Raw genomic sequence first — 14,806 nt, 5'->3', positions numbered from 1 at the left:
GCCTGTCCTCCCCTAGCTGTTCCTTAAGGCCCTCCTTGGTCTCTACATTTCGGCTGCAATTATTAGTCTGTTGGCTTTAAATTCACAAACTGTCCAATGAGACAGGATTTTGGAGTCCATCAAGTTCAGTTCCCTCATGGAGTGGAATTTCCTGGAGGTCCAGTGTTAGGACTCTGTGCTTTCACTGCCAAGTGCCTGGGTTCGATTCCTTGTTGGGGAACTAAGAATCCACAAGCTGTGCCCTGCCCCCCAACCCCACAAAAGTCAGCTCCCTCCATGAACATACATGGAAACTGAGACGTGGAGCCTGCTCCTATATGTCTCGCCCAGTTACGGAAACCTTTCCTTCAACCTCCTTTGCTGAAGTATTGGAAGAGACATGTTCATAGTCATTTTTCTTTCCCCTGGGATGACTTGGAGTCAGGTCGTTTTACTTAGGTGGACCCATCAGCTGGGTAACTTACATAATTGCATTATTAAGAGGTATTTGTGCTATAAAATGTTTCTGGCTATTTTAGTTTTAACTAGAGAGAAAAGAAAATAAGTATCTTTTTCAGCTGTCTAGGAATTTGAGTACAAAATTGGAAAAACTAAGAATCTTTACGAATGGTCAAACAACTTGCTAGTTCAAATGGGACATTCACAGCAATATGGCAGACCATTTGGAAATAATTGAAAGATTAGTAAGATGGCATTGGAGGGACTAGTTTAAACTGAGAAAAGTTGGCACATCAAGGAGGGTTACCTATACTGTTGGTGTGGGCTGGACCCGCTGCCTTTTTTTTTTTTTTTTTTTTAAGAATTGGGGGGGGTATATTTTTGGGAATCCTGTTGTTCTGGAACCTGCCAGCTAGAAATCTTCATGTCTCTGCATCAGGGGTGTGTTGAAGGCCTCTTCCTACAAACTCTGGTTTCTCTTGGGAGCTGAGTCTCCAGCTCTGTATTACACTGGGAAGGTAGTTGAACTTTATTACACCAAGGCTGAGAATAGTCATGTGATCTCTCAAGGGCCCTGTAAGTTGGTCAGGGGCAGAATCTGCGGTCTCCAGCAGGAAAGTCTGGACGTGTTGGCTGGAGATTTTCTGTGACCTAGTGGAGTGTACTCTTGCCTGGAAAATCCCATGGACGGAGGGGCCTGGTGGGCTGCAGTCCATGGGGTCGCTAGGAGTCAAACACGACTGAGCCGCTTCACTTTATTTTTTCACTTTCATGCATTGGAGAAGGAAATGGCAACCCACTCCAGTGTTCTTGCCTGGAGAATCCCAGGGACGGGGGAAGCCTGGTGGGCTGCCGTCTATGGGGTCACACAGAGTCGGACACGACTAAAGTGACTTAGCAGCAGCAGCAGTGGAGTTTGGCCAGTTCCAAAAGCAGCTGAAGCAGATGTGGAGGGGCATCTGTATTACAAATCTTTCTTCCAGTGTGCAAGAGGTTCAGAGCTCAACAGAGGTTAGGAGGGCTTGGGGGTAGCAGGAGGTTTATTTTTTTTCATTGTCACAGCAATGGAAAGATGCTACTGGCTTTTAGTGAGTGAGGGCTCAGGATAATAATCAAATAAGGTTACTAGACATTCTGTGTCCAGCTGTGTCCAGCTCTGCCCCAACCAAATGCTGTCAGGCTCCTCCCACCCCCACAGGAAGTACAGGGTTAAAGTCACTCAGGCCTGAGCCCTGGAAGGGAAGAGGTTATGGATAATCCGGGAATTGTCTTGTGCAGACCAGATGGTTCTAGTAATAGCCAGAGTGCAGACAGTAAGAATTTCCCAGGCTTTTAAAGAGTTTGTAAAAAACAAAAACAATAGTATTGTCTCAGTAATTCTAAGAAGAATGTTTTGTGGATAAAGGCTATGACTGAATAAAGATCTTATGGTTACATTTACTTATAGAAGTCCATATATATGATGAACTGATAATAGGTATTTTTAGAAGTAAGAACAAAAGCTCCCACTCTTAGTATCCTCCGATATGAAAGTGAAGTGACAGAGTTGCCAGGACCAAAAGTTGGCTTTTCTGAAACCATCTTATTCCCAAGAAGTTAGGAAATGGAATATTAAGTCATACTGTTTTAAAGAATAAACGTCATCTTTCAGATGAAAATTCCAGATATTGATCTTTTCCTGAAGTTAAGTCACATGTCCCCCCATGGAAACGACAGACCGTATTAACTCATAATTCATATGCGCAAAATATAGCACCTTGAGTGCAGGGGCCAGGTGTGTGTGTTTCTTGGGCACACAGCCGTGGAATTGTTTCTGTCACTCCTCAGACCAGGCTCAAGCCAGGAAGTGGTAGTGGAGTGGGCCTCCATTAACATCCATCTGTTCAAAGCAGAATTGAAAGTGATGCTGTTGGACTTAACTGGACAAAAGAAACAATGATCTTGGATCCCAGAGGACCTTTTTATGAGGGAAGCTTTTTATTGTTTATTTGCGTCTCATTGATCTCTTCTCTCCTTGGGAAAGAGGATGAGAATGAGTCCAGAAGACAGTGTTCCCTTTGTGGTTTATTTGGTTGAAATGAGTCTGGAATTCCTGCCTCTCCACTAACAGCTCCCACCATCCCACCCTCTCCCCTATCCCTGGAGTGCAGGAGGAAAGGGATCGCTGTATGTCTCACTGAGTTCCCAGTGCAAAGAACAGGGCCTGACACAGGCCACACCTTCAGTAAACATTTGCTAAATGAATCTGTATAGATTATTCATGTACACTGTATATTTACACATAGAAATGTGCTTAAAATAAACCCCACCCCAGGAAAAAGTAAATGCCTTTTTGTACCTCTATAAGCCAGATTTTACAACATTTTACTTCTCTAGGCAGGAGGAAAGTGGCAGGAAGAATTTTTTTAAATGACATTGATAGCTACTCTATACTGAATTTCTAAATAGAAAAACTTGTCTGTCCAAGGCTGATTATCACAGAAAATTGTGACGACCTTTGCTTTTCATGCCCTTGAGTTTTATCACCATTTCTGGCTTCTTTCATTGCCTTTGATCTCTTCTAAGTGAGACTAGTCAAAAGGAGCGGAAAGATAAAAGTGAAATATGAAAAGTATGTTGGCATTTGAAGGAGGAGAGGCAAAAAACCAAAGTGAAAACCAATATAACAGGACCAAAAGACAACTTTTTTTTTTTTTTTCCAAGCTTCTGTTTGCATAAAATGGTCTAATGCAATCCATGGAAGAAGATATCGGCTGTCGAGTTGGTCAGCCAGTTTTGGAATAAAGTGGGATATTAGACAACTTTTATTTAAGCAGAACTGTAGGTGAGAGCGAGCCTCCTTGGAGTCCTGGCCAGGCAGCTCAGCCCTCCTTCGATGTGTTATGTGATATGTTAATATACTCAGTTGACCTTTCTGTTTTGTCTTAGTTTGACATCGACGACCAGATCAAGTTCCGATGCTCTGCAGGGCCGGTACACAGCTCCCGAGCTGGAAGTAAGTTCATTTCCTTTTCTTGGCCCTGCTTTATCTCGGAAGACCCATTTTCCAGGAAGGCTTTTTGTGTCTTGCATCTTTAGTGGTCTGCATCCCATGATCCCATTTTTTTTACTCAGGAAGGAACACAATTCCTGTATGGAAAAAGAAATGTCCTCAATATACTATAGGATTAAAATAAAAGTTGTTGATTTTTCTCCAACAGATTCAGCCTCTGGTGTGGCATCCGGCCACCCCGCTCCCACCAAAGGCCTGGGTAGCTTGTCAGTCTGCGGTCTGTTTCTTTCCTCTGTCGTAACAGAATGTATGTGGGTTGTTTTAACTTCCGGTCCCTTCCCCTAGTGTGTACCTGTCTGTGTTCTCCATACATGGCACGACTGTGAGGTCAGAAGGCGGCTGTTGGAAAGAGAAGGGGAGGGACACCCTGTCTGCGCGCTGCTGGGCACTGTCTGTACGTGAGCTTACTCCCTGCAGCAGCTCCAGCAGGTGGGCATTTCACAGGGTGAAGAATAGCAAACAGTGAACAGAGGCCTGTCGGTCAGCAGAATATCTTTTTCTTTCTGATGCAAAACTCCTTTTCTGAGGCCCTTGGTGGAACATCCACTGAGGTCACAAAAGGTCTAACCAGATGGAAGCAGCCAGAAAGAGACTCCGCCCTGACTCCAAGAATGGAAAGAAGAGGCGTTTCCAGGGATGGCTAGGACTTGCTGTGTTCTAAGCACTGCATCTGTGATTTCATCTTCAAAGAAACCCGAGGAGGCTTTTATCTCCATTTTCCAGCAGGGTGGGGGATAAACAGAAAAGTGAAGTCCTTTAATCTTGGGATTTGCCGGCATGTAGACCATGTAGTCTGGCTCGAGTCGGTGCTGTGTTCCCAACCACCGTTGCCCAAGATCCGGCTGCTGTCTGCCGGCTCTGCTGCTGACCCTGCCTGGCGTCCGACCCCCGGCTGCCCTTCCCTGCGTGGAGGAAGAGCCCTGGGGTCTGTCCAGACACGGGCGCTTTGCTCTGGGGATGGGCCTCCCTCCACCTGACCTGGAGAGAGCCGGTCGTTATGAAGGGTTGTCAGTCTGCCAGCAGCATTCACCAGCTCTTTCTGTCACTTGAAGAAGGAGCGAACTGTACTGAGTCTGAATGGGTTGCTGCCTATTCTTCAGAAGAGAATGGCTCTAGAAGGCAGGCGGTCATGCTCACCACTGACTGGGTGACCCCTGCTGAGGCTGGACCGCTCTGGCTTCAATATCCCTATTGTGTACAGAGGTGAAGTGCAAAAAACAGCAAGTCTCCGCATTAGATTTAAGAGAATGTTTTTCTTCTCATTCCGAGGAAAGAGCCCCAGTGTTCCCCTCTGAACCAGAGCGCACACAGGATGGAAGTTGGTTCGCCAACTCCTTGCATCACTTTTCACAGAATAGACCTTTGAAAGAGATAGTCAGTCATTGCTTGTGGTAACTTTAGCTTCAAAAGAACTGGGACCCCAGCATAACATGTCTTGGGCCCCCTGAATAAATTAATGAATCTTAGACTGTATCCCTTGATCCAAGATTCTGTCAAGACCAGTCCCTCTATTGACAAATTTCCTTGACACAAGAAGGAAAAAGAGCTCGGCTTTGAGGGATATAAATGGGGCAAAGGCTTGGATTCCCACGTCCTTGCCCCCAGCTCTCTGTTCTTTATCATAAAACTATCAAGCCAAGAGGCATTGAGGACCCAGCACTTCCTAGACAGTCCTGGTATGTGTTGTGTTTCTTATTCTGTTTACCAGAGTCTTTCTGGAATCAATGTAGTAATTTTTCGTAAACGCAATTTAAAAAAAGAAATTAAATTTGTTGTCTTGAGTAGGTCAGAAACGTGGTACATCGTTTGGAAGGAGCCACCCCCTGCATTGCCGTCCCTGTTTCCCCTGCTTCCCTTAGGCCGCCAGTTCAGAGCCTGATTCTAGTAGCAATGTGGGTGGGCCTGCTGGCTCCAGGTCCCTTAGTTTTCCCCTTTCTGAGTCTGTCGGCTCCACCATCGAGATATCACATGCTGCCTGTTGGCCCTTGTGAAGCACAGACCTGGGAGTTCCCATCCACCCAAGTTCCTGTCCCAGCTCTGTCACTAAGCTTGTTTTGTGACTTAAGGCCAGGTCTTCAACCTGGCTGACCCCAGTTTCCTCACCTAAACACAGGATAATGATCTCAGTCCCTGGCACCAAAGAAGATCGAGTGGAGCAGCAGGTAGAGCAGAGTGCCAGGAGGGAGCTCCCAGAGGGAGGGGACCTTATCTCATTCACTTCATGTTCCAGGCTGAGTTTTCCAGAAGTGGCCACCGGGGCAGAGCCTGACTTGCAGGATATTTATTAGGGGGGCTTCCCCTGGTGGCTCGGAAGACTGTAAAGAATCTGCCTACAATGCAGGAGACCCGGGTTCAATCCATGGGTCAGGAAGATCCTCTGGAGAAGGGAATGGCAACCCACTCTAGTATTTTTGCCTGGAGAATCCCCTGGACAGAGGAGCCTGGCGGGTACAGTCCATGGATGTCAGACATGACTGAGCAACTAACACTTTGACTTTTCAACACATGCGGAGGAGGGAAGGGGGGTTGAAGGGCACTGCAGGTTGGGCAGAGCCTCTGCTCATCCCAGGGGTGCTCGGAGCAGATATGACCCATCAAAGCTGTTCCCCAGGGGTTGTGGCTGCACGTTTACACCCCTGCTAGGAGCTCTTATCCTGCGTGGGTTGCCCAGGAAGGGCTTGCTTGAGAGTGGGGCGACTCCCAGCTAGGGCAGAACCTGGAGCTGCCAGCCAGAGCTCGCAGGGGTTGAGCAGGCACTAAGGGGGCACCCTGGAAGGGGCTCTGGGTGGCTCACCTCCATGTCCTCATGTTTCCCATCTCACCAGCCCCCAGACCATCAGGGAAGAACAGACACTTCAGTAGAACCTTTCGAAGGGATGAAGTGTGCAGTTCTGGATTTGGGGTGTAGTTCAGATGGGGAAAATTTGGCATGTAGATGGCCTTTAGTTCTTAACCGATGTGGAGATGGAAAAGCAGAAAGCAAGCCTCCTGACTTGGTTGGTTTTGCCCTCACAGGTAGCCCGGTGTTGCTTTTGCTTCGGCTCTGGGGGAGAGGGTAAGTGGACAACATCCCGTCTGGGCCTCCGTGATGCCCTGCAGACCTGTACCACTCGTCTGTAGGTGTTTGGGATTTAGGCACAAATAACTTGAGTGGGAAGAGGAATTCCTTTATTCCAGAGCTGGTTTATTGTTTATATACTTGACACGTTCTTCCCAAAGGGTCTTTGGGATTTGTGTTGGTATTCTGGCAGATGAGGAAAAGTTGATATTTTTGGCTCATATTTATAAGTTAAATTACACAGTACATTTTTGAGGAACAAGAAGTTACATTTTTTTTTAAAGGAATGCAAATTTGGAAAATTTCTTTCATTCAGCTTCCTCTTCTTGAATTGGAACATTCCAGGGGCTGGAGAAGGAAATGGCAAACCACTCCAGTGTTCTTGCTTGGAGAATCGCAGGGACGGGGGAGCCTAGCGGGCTGTCGTCTCTGGGGTCGCACAGAGTCAGACACGACTGAAGCGACTTAGCAGCAGCAGCAGCAGCAGGGGCTTGAGAACTCTTGCTCTGCTATCACTTTCTTCCCAGTTTATAATAAGTTTTCTGTGTTTAAGAGCTCTCTTCTGTTAAATGTGCCAGTAGGTAACTCATCCTATTACAGAAGGTTCAGGGGTGAGGTGGGAGCTTGGGGCTCACAGCATAGATGAGCTTGCCTGAGGGTACAAATGGTGTTTGACAGCTTTCCTACTCAACAGCCTCTGGGTTGGAAATAAGCAAGTTTGGCTTTGCGAAAGTGGTAAGCATCCTTGTGTTCCCTCATGGAGCTTGTGCTCACTTTGTGGTTCACAGACGCTGAAGAGAAGCGGAATATGAAAGAGGGCCCACGGGTCATTTATGATGAGAAGAAAAGCACCGTCTACAGCTATGCCTATTTCCACTTCATGTTCTTCTTGGCTTCCCTCTATGTGATGATGACCGTCACCAACTGGTTCAAGTGAGTGGCCCCTCGTCTTAGATGTTTTAGAAGTTAATTTTTTAAAACATCCTATTCTTGACAGCCTGAAAATCGGACCTCTTGAAGTCAATTAACTTCTTCTCCAAGACCTGCTGCACTCGTCTTCCCAGAAACAGTCCATTGACATACTTTTAACCCTGGAAATTGGTGATGCTTACTGCAGCCTTAAGAAAATAGGAGGTTAATAGTATATGGACAGTCTATAGAACATAGTAACAGAAATGGAAGAAGAACTTAGAATTCGTAAGCAATCATCTGGCTTTTAGAAAAGAGATGATACTCTTTTTTTCTACTTTGTCTTTTTTTTTTAACACTTTCATTACAAAAGTTTGAAACATCTAAAAAAAAAAAAAAAACTAATATGTAAGTATGAAAAGTAGCATAGGCCCTCCACCCCAACTCCATAACCACTGCTAATCAAATGATGTATTTTCTTTCTTTTTTGTGCATTTATATGCCTGTATAATTTTTTTAAACATAAATGTGATTACACATATTTTCTCCCTTGCAGGTTGGGTTTTTTTTGTTTGTTTGTTTTTTGTTTTTTTTTAACTCACATGATGAGTCTTACTTTCCCTGTTACTACATGAAGATTCTTTTCGATTCCTTTTGTATCTTTCTTTGATCCAGAGTTTCTGTTGGATCATAATTTGGTGTACATTAGGATATACCTAAGGTAGACATTAGAATAACTTAGGATAGATATTTGGGCTTCCCTGATAGCTCAGTTGGTAAAGAATCTGCCTGCAATGCAGGAGGCCCCGGTTCAATTCCTGGGTTAGGAAGATCCGCTGGAGAAGAAATAGGCTACCCACTCCAGTATTATTGGGCTTCCCTTGTGGCTCAGCTGGTAAAGAACCCACCTTCAATGTGGGAGACCTGGGTTTCATCCCTGGGTTGGGAAGATCTCCTGGAGAAGGGAAAGGCTACCCACTCCAGTATTCTGGCCTGAAGAATTTATTTAGACTCATTGTGCAACAAACAGATGAGTGGCTTCTCTGGGCCACGCTGCTGTGGGTGGCAGGGCCTGTATTCTAGTGCCGGAGGCGAACAGTGGTCCACATCAAATACAGTGTGTTGACACTGATGACTACTGGGGAGAAAAGTAAGGAAGAAGAACAAGGAGCAGGGTGGGGGTGGGGGTGGGGCAGAGGTTGCAAACAGACTGATGGGGAAGGCTTCCCTGAGGAGATCTTCCCAGACAGCCTGAGGAAGAAGAGGGCATTGGAGCCTCTTGTGTTTCCCAGCGTGACAGGGAATTCCTGGAACATTTTGGCCTGGGAAGCTTAAAAAAGGTTGGAGGCAGAAAATAACAGGTATCAAGGATGTGTTAAAACTGGAGCCCTCTCTCGCTCTTGGTGGGTAAAAATTGTATAGGCACTTTGGAAAATAGTTCCTCAGAATGTTGAGTTGTTATATGATCCGCAGCTGTACTCCTAATGATATACTCAAGAGGAGAAAAAAACACGTCCACGCGAAAGCTTACACACAAATGTTCATGGCAGCATTGTTCATAATAGCTAAGTGGAAGCAACCAAATGCCCATCAGCTGACAAATGGATAAAGAAAAGGTGCTATATCCACTCAATGGAATATTCCTCCACAACAGAAAGGAGTAAAGTACTGTTACATACTACGGCATGGAGACACCCCAAAAGAAATATGCTGAGAAAAGCCAGTCCCAAGAGGCCCCTTGATTCCATGCCCGGTGACATGTCCAGAACTGGCAAAGCCATACAGACAGACAGTGGTTAAGTCATGCCAGGGGCCGAGTGGAGGAGGAAAGGGGAGGGCAGCTAAAGGGTGCAGGGTTTCTTTCTAGGGTGATGAGAATGTTCTAGAATTGACTGTGGTGGTGGTTACACAAGTCTATGAATACAATAAAAATCATGTGCTTTAAGTGGGTGTGCATTATATTAATATCTGAATTGAGTTGCTAGGGAAAAAAGAAAGGCTGGTGTGGGATGGCGGTGGAAGCAGGGAGAGACGCTTGGTGGGAAGAGACCTTCCCACCACCTGTTCTCTTCCTGCTCTGACCACAGCTGGGTCTCTTGTTTCTACAGCTATGAAAGTGCCAACATCGAGACCTTCTTCAGCGGGAGCTGGTCCATCTTTTGGGTCAAGATGGCTTCCTGCTGGATATGTGTTCTCCTGTACCTGGGTACGCTGATTGCCCCCCTCTGTCGACCCTCTCCGCAGTACTCCGTGTGAGGATCTGAGCAATCTCCTTGGTTCTGCAGCAGAAAGTGATGCCCTTGAACAAATATCCCAGGAGTCAAGCAGTGACTGGTACTTTGTGACAAGCTGGCATTCCCCTGGCTGGCTTCACTGGGTCTGAAAAACCTTCAGAGGGGAAAAAAAAAATTACTTGATTCGCTTTTTGTAATTCTCAAGTTCAAAAAGAAGCTACCAGTTTGCCCCTAAAGAATTGAAAATTTCACCTAAGTTGATGCTGAGTGTTTATAGATTTTGTACGTGTTTTTACCCCTAAATACTGGGATAGTGGTCAGGCTAGTATTTTCCTTCTGCATGTTTTTACCAGGACAGAGTTTGGGGAATGACATCTTTTCACAGGGATAAAAGCTTACTTTGTGTGGCCTATTACCTATCCCTGAAATAGACATGACAAAATCGGGAGCCCTTTGCCCCCAGTAGAAGGCAGACCCCTCAGAAGGCTCCACACCTCAGCCTGCAGAGCTCCTGGCTCACCGTCCTGGTATTTATTGGCTCCAAGAGGAAGCATCTGCTTTTCATTCCACCCCTGTGCCATCTCCTCCCACCCCCGACACGTTTCCCTTTGAAGTTGTGATGCTGGGAATCACAGGCTTCACTCTGCCCTTGCCCTTCCCAGAGGTGCCCTCATCCCTTTGGGTTCAGCATCTTTCTTATAATGTGAAAAAGCACACTTTGCCATCACCACCCATGTGATTCCCCCCACCAGATTGTCACCGCCTGATCTGAGTTACTGCCTTAGTAACTTGCTTTGTAACTCAGATCAGGCGGTGATGGAGCCGTTTGACCCTTACTCGTGGTGGTGTTCACGTGATGATAGAACAATGTTCGTGTTGTTGTCTTCGCTATAGTTCTTGTTTGTGGGTTGATAGTCATGATACTTTAGGACCTTATTGGGAAGTTGCTTCTCGACTGAAGCCTACTGCACCCCTCTTTCCATTACTGAAGTCAACCAGTTTCTCTTCCACGCGAGGCCTTTGAAATTGTAAAAGCAAAAGGGCTTTTGTTTTCCAGATCTGTAATGTGACCACACCATTAATGTCCCTTATGATTTTAGGGGTAGATTTGCTAAGGTGAGAATCAGAGGCAGCACCTAAAACAGGGCTGACCAGGTAAGGCCTCCAATTATACAAATTGTAGAAGTGACCAGATGATATACTTAGAAGAAAAGGTGGGTGGGATGGGGAGTTATTTAATTAAGCCATGAGCAAAAGCCACAGAAACTTCCAAAGTACATACTCCTAAGGTGACACTTAAGAGAGATTTGACTCTAGGCAGCTGTGTAAGAAGATCTCCATTTTCAGTGCTGATGCTCTCGTCCAGGGAGGAGTTTACACAGCGGAATGTCCACTGGAGACCCCAGTGGAGACACAGTGGGGACCCACCTCTTAGTATTTCATGCAGGATGGAAAGAATCCTCTCGGCACGTCGGGTCCCCCATAAGCTGGGCTCCAGGGTGCCAAATGCTGACCTGGGAAATTAGTCCCGCTCTTCATTTCCACTCACTCCTTTGCCCTCCTCTCAAGAAAATGAGGGAGTTGGGTGGACGCAAGAGGCATACAGTGGATGAATTCCTCCAGAAACTTGCCTTAGTTATAGTGTTGGAGATTCACTTTTTAAAGGCACTCCTTGTGTGTGTGAGAGAGCCTTGTTTTGTACACTCGATCAAGTTTTTTTCTTTTTTCCCCCCAGATCAGGAGTCTTCAAACTTGGTCCAGAGATCTTCTGTAGGCACAGAATGAGTGGTTGCCATGTGTGGCCCACAGGGAAGCCCGTAGGGGTGGGAGCTCTGTGGTCAGACAGGTGGGGGCAGTAGGTGGCGTGTGTCACAGCAGACCCCACAGGGGCCACTGCAGTGGCTGGTTCAGTGACAGGCTCTGGGTAAGCGAGACTGGCTTTACAAAGATCACGAGGACGGGCCTGGGGTGCTGTCGGTAGCTGGTTTTGTTGTGTTTTCTTCCTGCTAGGGTCTAGCATCCAACTCTGACTTTCGAGCTGGCCCTTCCCGTGCAGAAAGTAGCTCAGGGAGACACAGAGGAAAGGACATCGCCGGTAGCCAGGCTTCCTTCCTGAGCCCCTCTCCCTCGCAGCCAACCCACATTCTCCAGCTGCTTAAGACTTGGTTGATGCCTGATAATGTTCCTTTCTGAAGGTCGGTCTGATACAAGAAGAATTACAGTCATTCTGATTTTTATTCTCAACTGAACACTTAAGCAGTTTTATCCAAATGATCAAGAGAGATGTGGACGTTCTCTGAGGACTAAGGGTATATAAATAAGATGTTGACTTTAATGATTATTAATTGTAGTAAACAGTACTCAGGTGATAAGTCAACATTCATGGGTTTAAAGAGTCTACGTTTTTGTGCTATTATGTTTTAAGAAACTGGAAACACAGTGCCAATTGCTTTGAGTTGCTGTTAAGGATGATGTTCATTTGATAAATTCACTGATAATCTTTTCAAAATAACAGACTTTGCTTCCTACAACTTTTTATACATGATTTAAAAAGTGCATTCTCAGAAGCTGCAGGTCAGATTCCTTTAGCGATGAGAGCTAAAGATTTTTTAAAACTGTGTGTAAGCTTCCTCGGTGCTGTTCATCTGATGTGGAAATTTTTTCACTTCTCATTTTCACGAGTAAATACACATAAATAGAGGAAGGGATTCTTCTGGGAGTGTTGCTGTTTATGTCTAGATGTGTCACCTGACTGGAGACCAGAGACTTTCTCACCAAAGGCTTTCAGAAACCCTACTTGGTCCTCACTGGGTTGATTTTTTTTTTTTTTTTTTTAATGCTGGTTAGTTGGTTTCATTTTTGTCCTCACAATTTCTTGGGAAATGGCTTGAAAGAATTGTTTGCCAGAAGTCCTTGGAGCTCCTTCGTAGCGTAGGTGGGCTGTGTGCATGTGGGCCGATGGAGGTTGGGGTCCCGGGGGCTTTGGGATTCTGGTGGCCAGCGAGGGCGCTCCCACACCCCTTTGTTTATTTCCAGTTGCTCAGAGATGCCTTCACTATGGTTGACCTCTGTGCACTGCTATTCCCCCCACATTGTCTCCTTCTGCCTTTTTAAGATTATTTGCTTATTTATAATAATTTTGGCCAGAAGTTTACTACCATTGGTGCTTCCTGTTACCCTGCAAAGGGAATTCCAGAGCCTGTATGCATTTACGCTGCCTAGGTCTTTTTCTCCTTTGATTGCCTTTCTAAAGAGCATCTCATTTTGGTGTACATTCATGTCCTACCCCTCTTGAAAATGAAAGGCGGTTTTAGATATAACTAAGAAGGATGTGATCTTGGGCCAGGATCCCACATGTCCAGAGAGCACCCTGGGCTCTCCTTCATTGAGGACGGCGCCGATACCACTGGGTTCATGCCGTTCTCTGTAGGGTCTTCTCCTTGATTTACTAAATCCCTCTGACTTCGTTCTTAACTGTGTTTCCTGCTGTCCTTAATATATTTGTAAAGCCTCAGACATTTTAATCCAGTTTTGTATTTTAGGCAGAGATGTGCTCTCTAATATACTCGTTTAGCAGGATACAGATCTTTTGAATTAATGCTAACCATTCTAAAGATTTCTCTCTCTCTTTTTTTTCCCTTCCTCAGTAAATCATTTACAGAAGTGTTCATTTTGAGAGGATGAAGTATTTGGCTTTTACCAAAGAGGTGTTCTTTTTTTAAAAGCAAAATCCTTTCAGCAAAAACTTAACTTGAGGAATTGTAGATTAAGAATGCATTTGTCCACATCCGCTTCTGTAGGTGTTAACCATGTTTATGTGAGTAAAATGTTAGAAAGAACTCTTTAAGGTAATCCTTTGTGGTGAAGGATCCTGGGAAATTCTCTCAGGTAAAGAAAGCTTGCAGCAGATGGGTAATATATGTCTTGAGAGCTATTTATAAGAAATTTAAGGATTGTTTTGTTTTCCTTTATTAAAGATTTAAGGTTATTTTACTTTGAAAAAAACTACAGAAATTTTATAGTCATAACTTTGTTACTTTAAAAAAAAAAAACTTGTCTGAAATAATTAGATGTAGCCAAATTATGTGGTTATGTTTTGCTGTTAGAATTTGAAAATGTAGTATGTGTGGTAATCTACTGTTTGAAATTTATAATGGTCTTAGATATGTTTGAGTTTTGGTAACTTTTAAAAAGTTATTTTTTTTGTTTTAAGTCACAAAGGCACCTATGGATTTATAATTGGGGTTTTTTTGAATGCTAATTTTTCTATGAAGCAGCCGAAGTTGACCAGTCTTTTCCTAGGTGGAAAACTCAAAACTTGTTAACTCTGTACTTTAATAAAATTAAAAAATGAAAACCATGTTTTTTTTTTCTTCTTCTTTCTGTTGAATATATTTATAAATAAAGTCTGCCAGGTACCATTTTCCAAAGATGTCTTCAAATGTTAATTCAATCTCAAGTTTCATAGAGTCTGTTCTGCTTCTAGAAGATACAAACAGGAAAACCCAAGTTTTTTGCCTTCTTCCTTGCTGAAAGCCTCTACAACCTGCTTTCTTCTTATTTTTTTTTTTTTTTTAATTTACTTTGCTGTGAAGGGTCTTTGCTGCGGTGCTCAGAATCTTTAGTCATGGCATGCAACTCTTAGTTGCTGGACCAAGGATCAAAGCTGGGCCTCCTGCACTGGAGCATGCTGTGTGACAATACTCATATTTTGGCAGAAGCCTTCTTATATAACTAACTGAGATTAGGAGACTCTAATTAAGAGTCTTAGAAATCTTCTGTTTAGCCAGAGGATTTGGCACTTCCTTAAATCTTTGAAATCTTAATAAGAGGCTTTATCTTGACGTTGAGGCTACATTTTTACTTGTGGCATCTTAGAAATGATAAGTAGTTAATAAAACAGTGTGGTTGGAAAGATACTTCATTGAGTGTGTTTCAGTGTGTTGTTAAATGAAAAAAAATTGTTCAGTGTGATCCAAATCCTGCATGTATGAACTCTTTAAAAAAAAAAATAATTCTGGAACTTGTTAAAACAGTAAGACTTAGGAATTTCCTGGTGGTCTAGTGGTTAGGACTCAGCGTGTTCACTGTGTGGGAGGGATTGGGGAGGTGGGG

At 44.5% G+C, this 14,806-nt stretch overlaps 1 protein-coding gene across 4 annotated transcripts in view; it reads left to right on the top strand.

The window, feature by feature from the left end:
• SERINC5 (serine incorporator 5) overlaps positions 1 to 14,051 on the top strand; it is a 108,456-nt gene extending 94,405 nt beyond the window's left edge. For 3 of the 4 annotated variants that reach the window (XM_002690460.6, XM_005211406.5, XM_059890758.1), the window contains exons 9-12: positions 3,367 to 3,433; positions 6,506 to 6,545; positions 7,337 to 7,481; positions 9,566 to 14,051. In XM_002690460.6, the coding sequence (XP_002690506.1) occupies positions 3,367 to 3,433; positions 6,506 to 6,545; positions 7,337 to 7,481; positions 9,566 to 9,713 (400 nt within the window). In that variant the 3' untranslated portion in view covers positions 9,714 to 14,051. Of the gene's footprint in view, positions 1 to 3,366; positions 3,434 to 3,775; positions 3,920 to 6,505; positions 6,546 to 7,336; positions 7,482 to 9,565 lie in introns of those variants that run through there. The other variant, XM_024997903.2, reaches the window with a different exon arrangement.
• Positions 14,052 to 14,806: the final 755 nt, after the last annotated feature.

This window comes from Bos taurus, chromosome 10 (assembly GCF_002263795.3).
Source record: "Bos taurus isolate L1 Dominette 01449 registration number 42190680 breed Hereford chromosome 10, ARS-UCD2.0, whole genome shotgun sequence".
Classification (NCBI taxonomy): domain Eukaryota; kingdom Metazoa; phylum Chordata; class Mammalia; order Artiodactyla; family Bovidae; genus Bos; species Bos taurus.
This window is presented reverse-complemented; position numbering and strand designations above follow the sequence as displayed.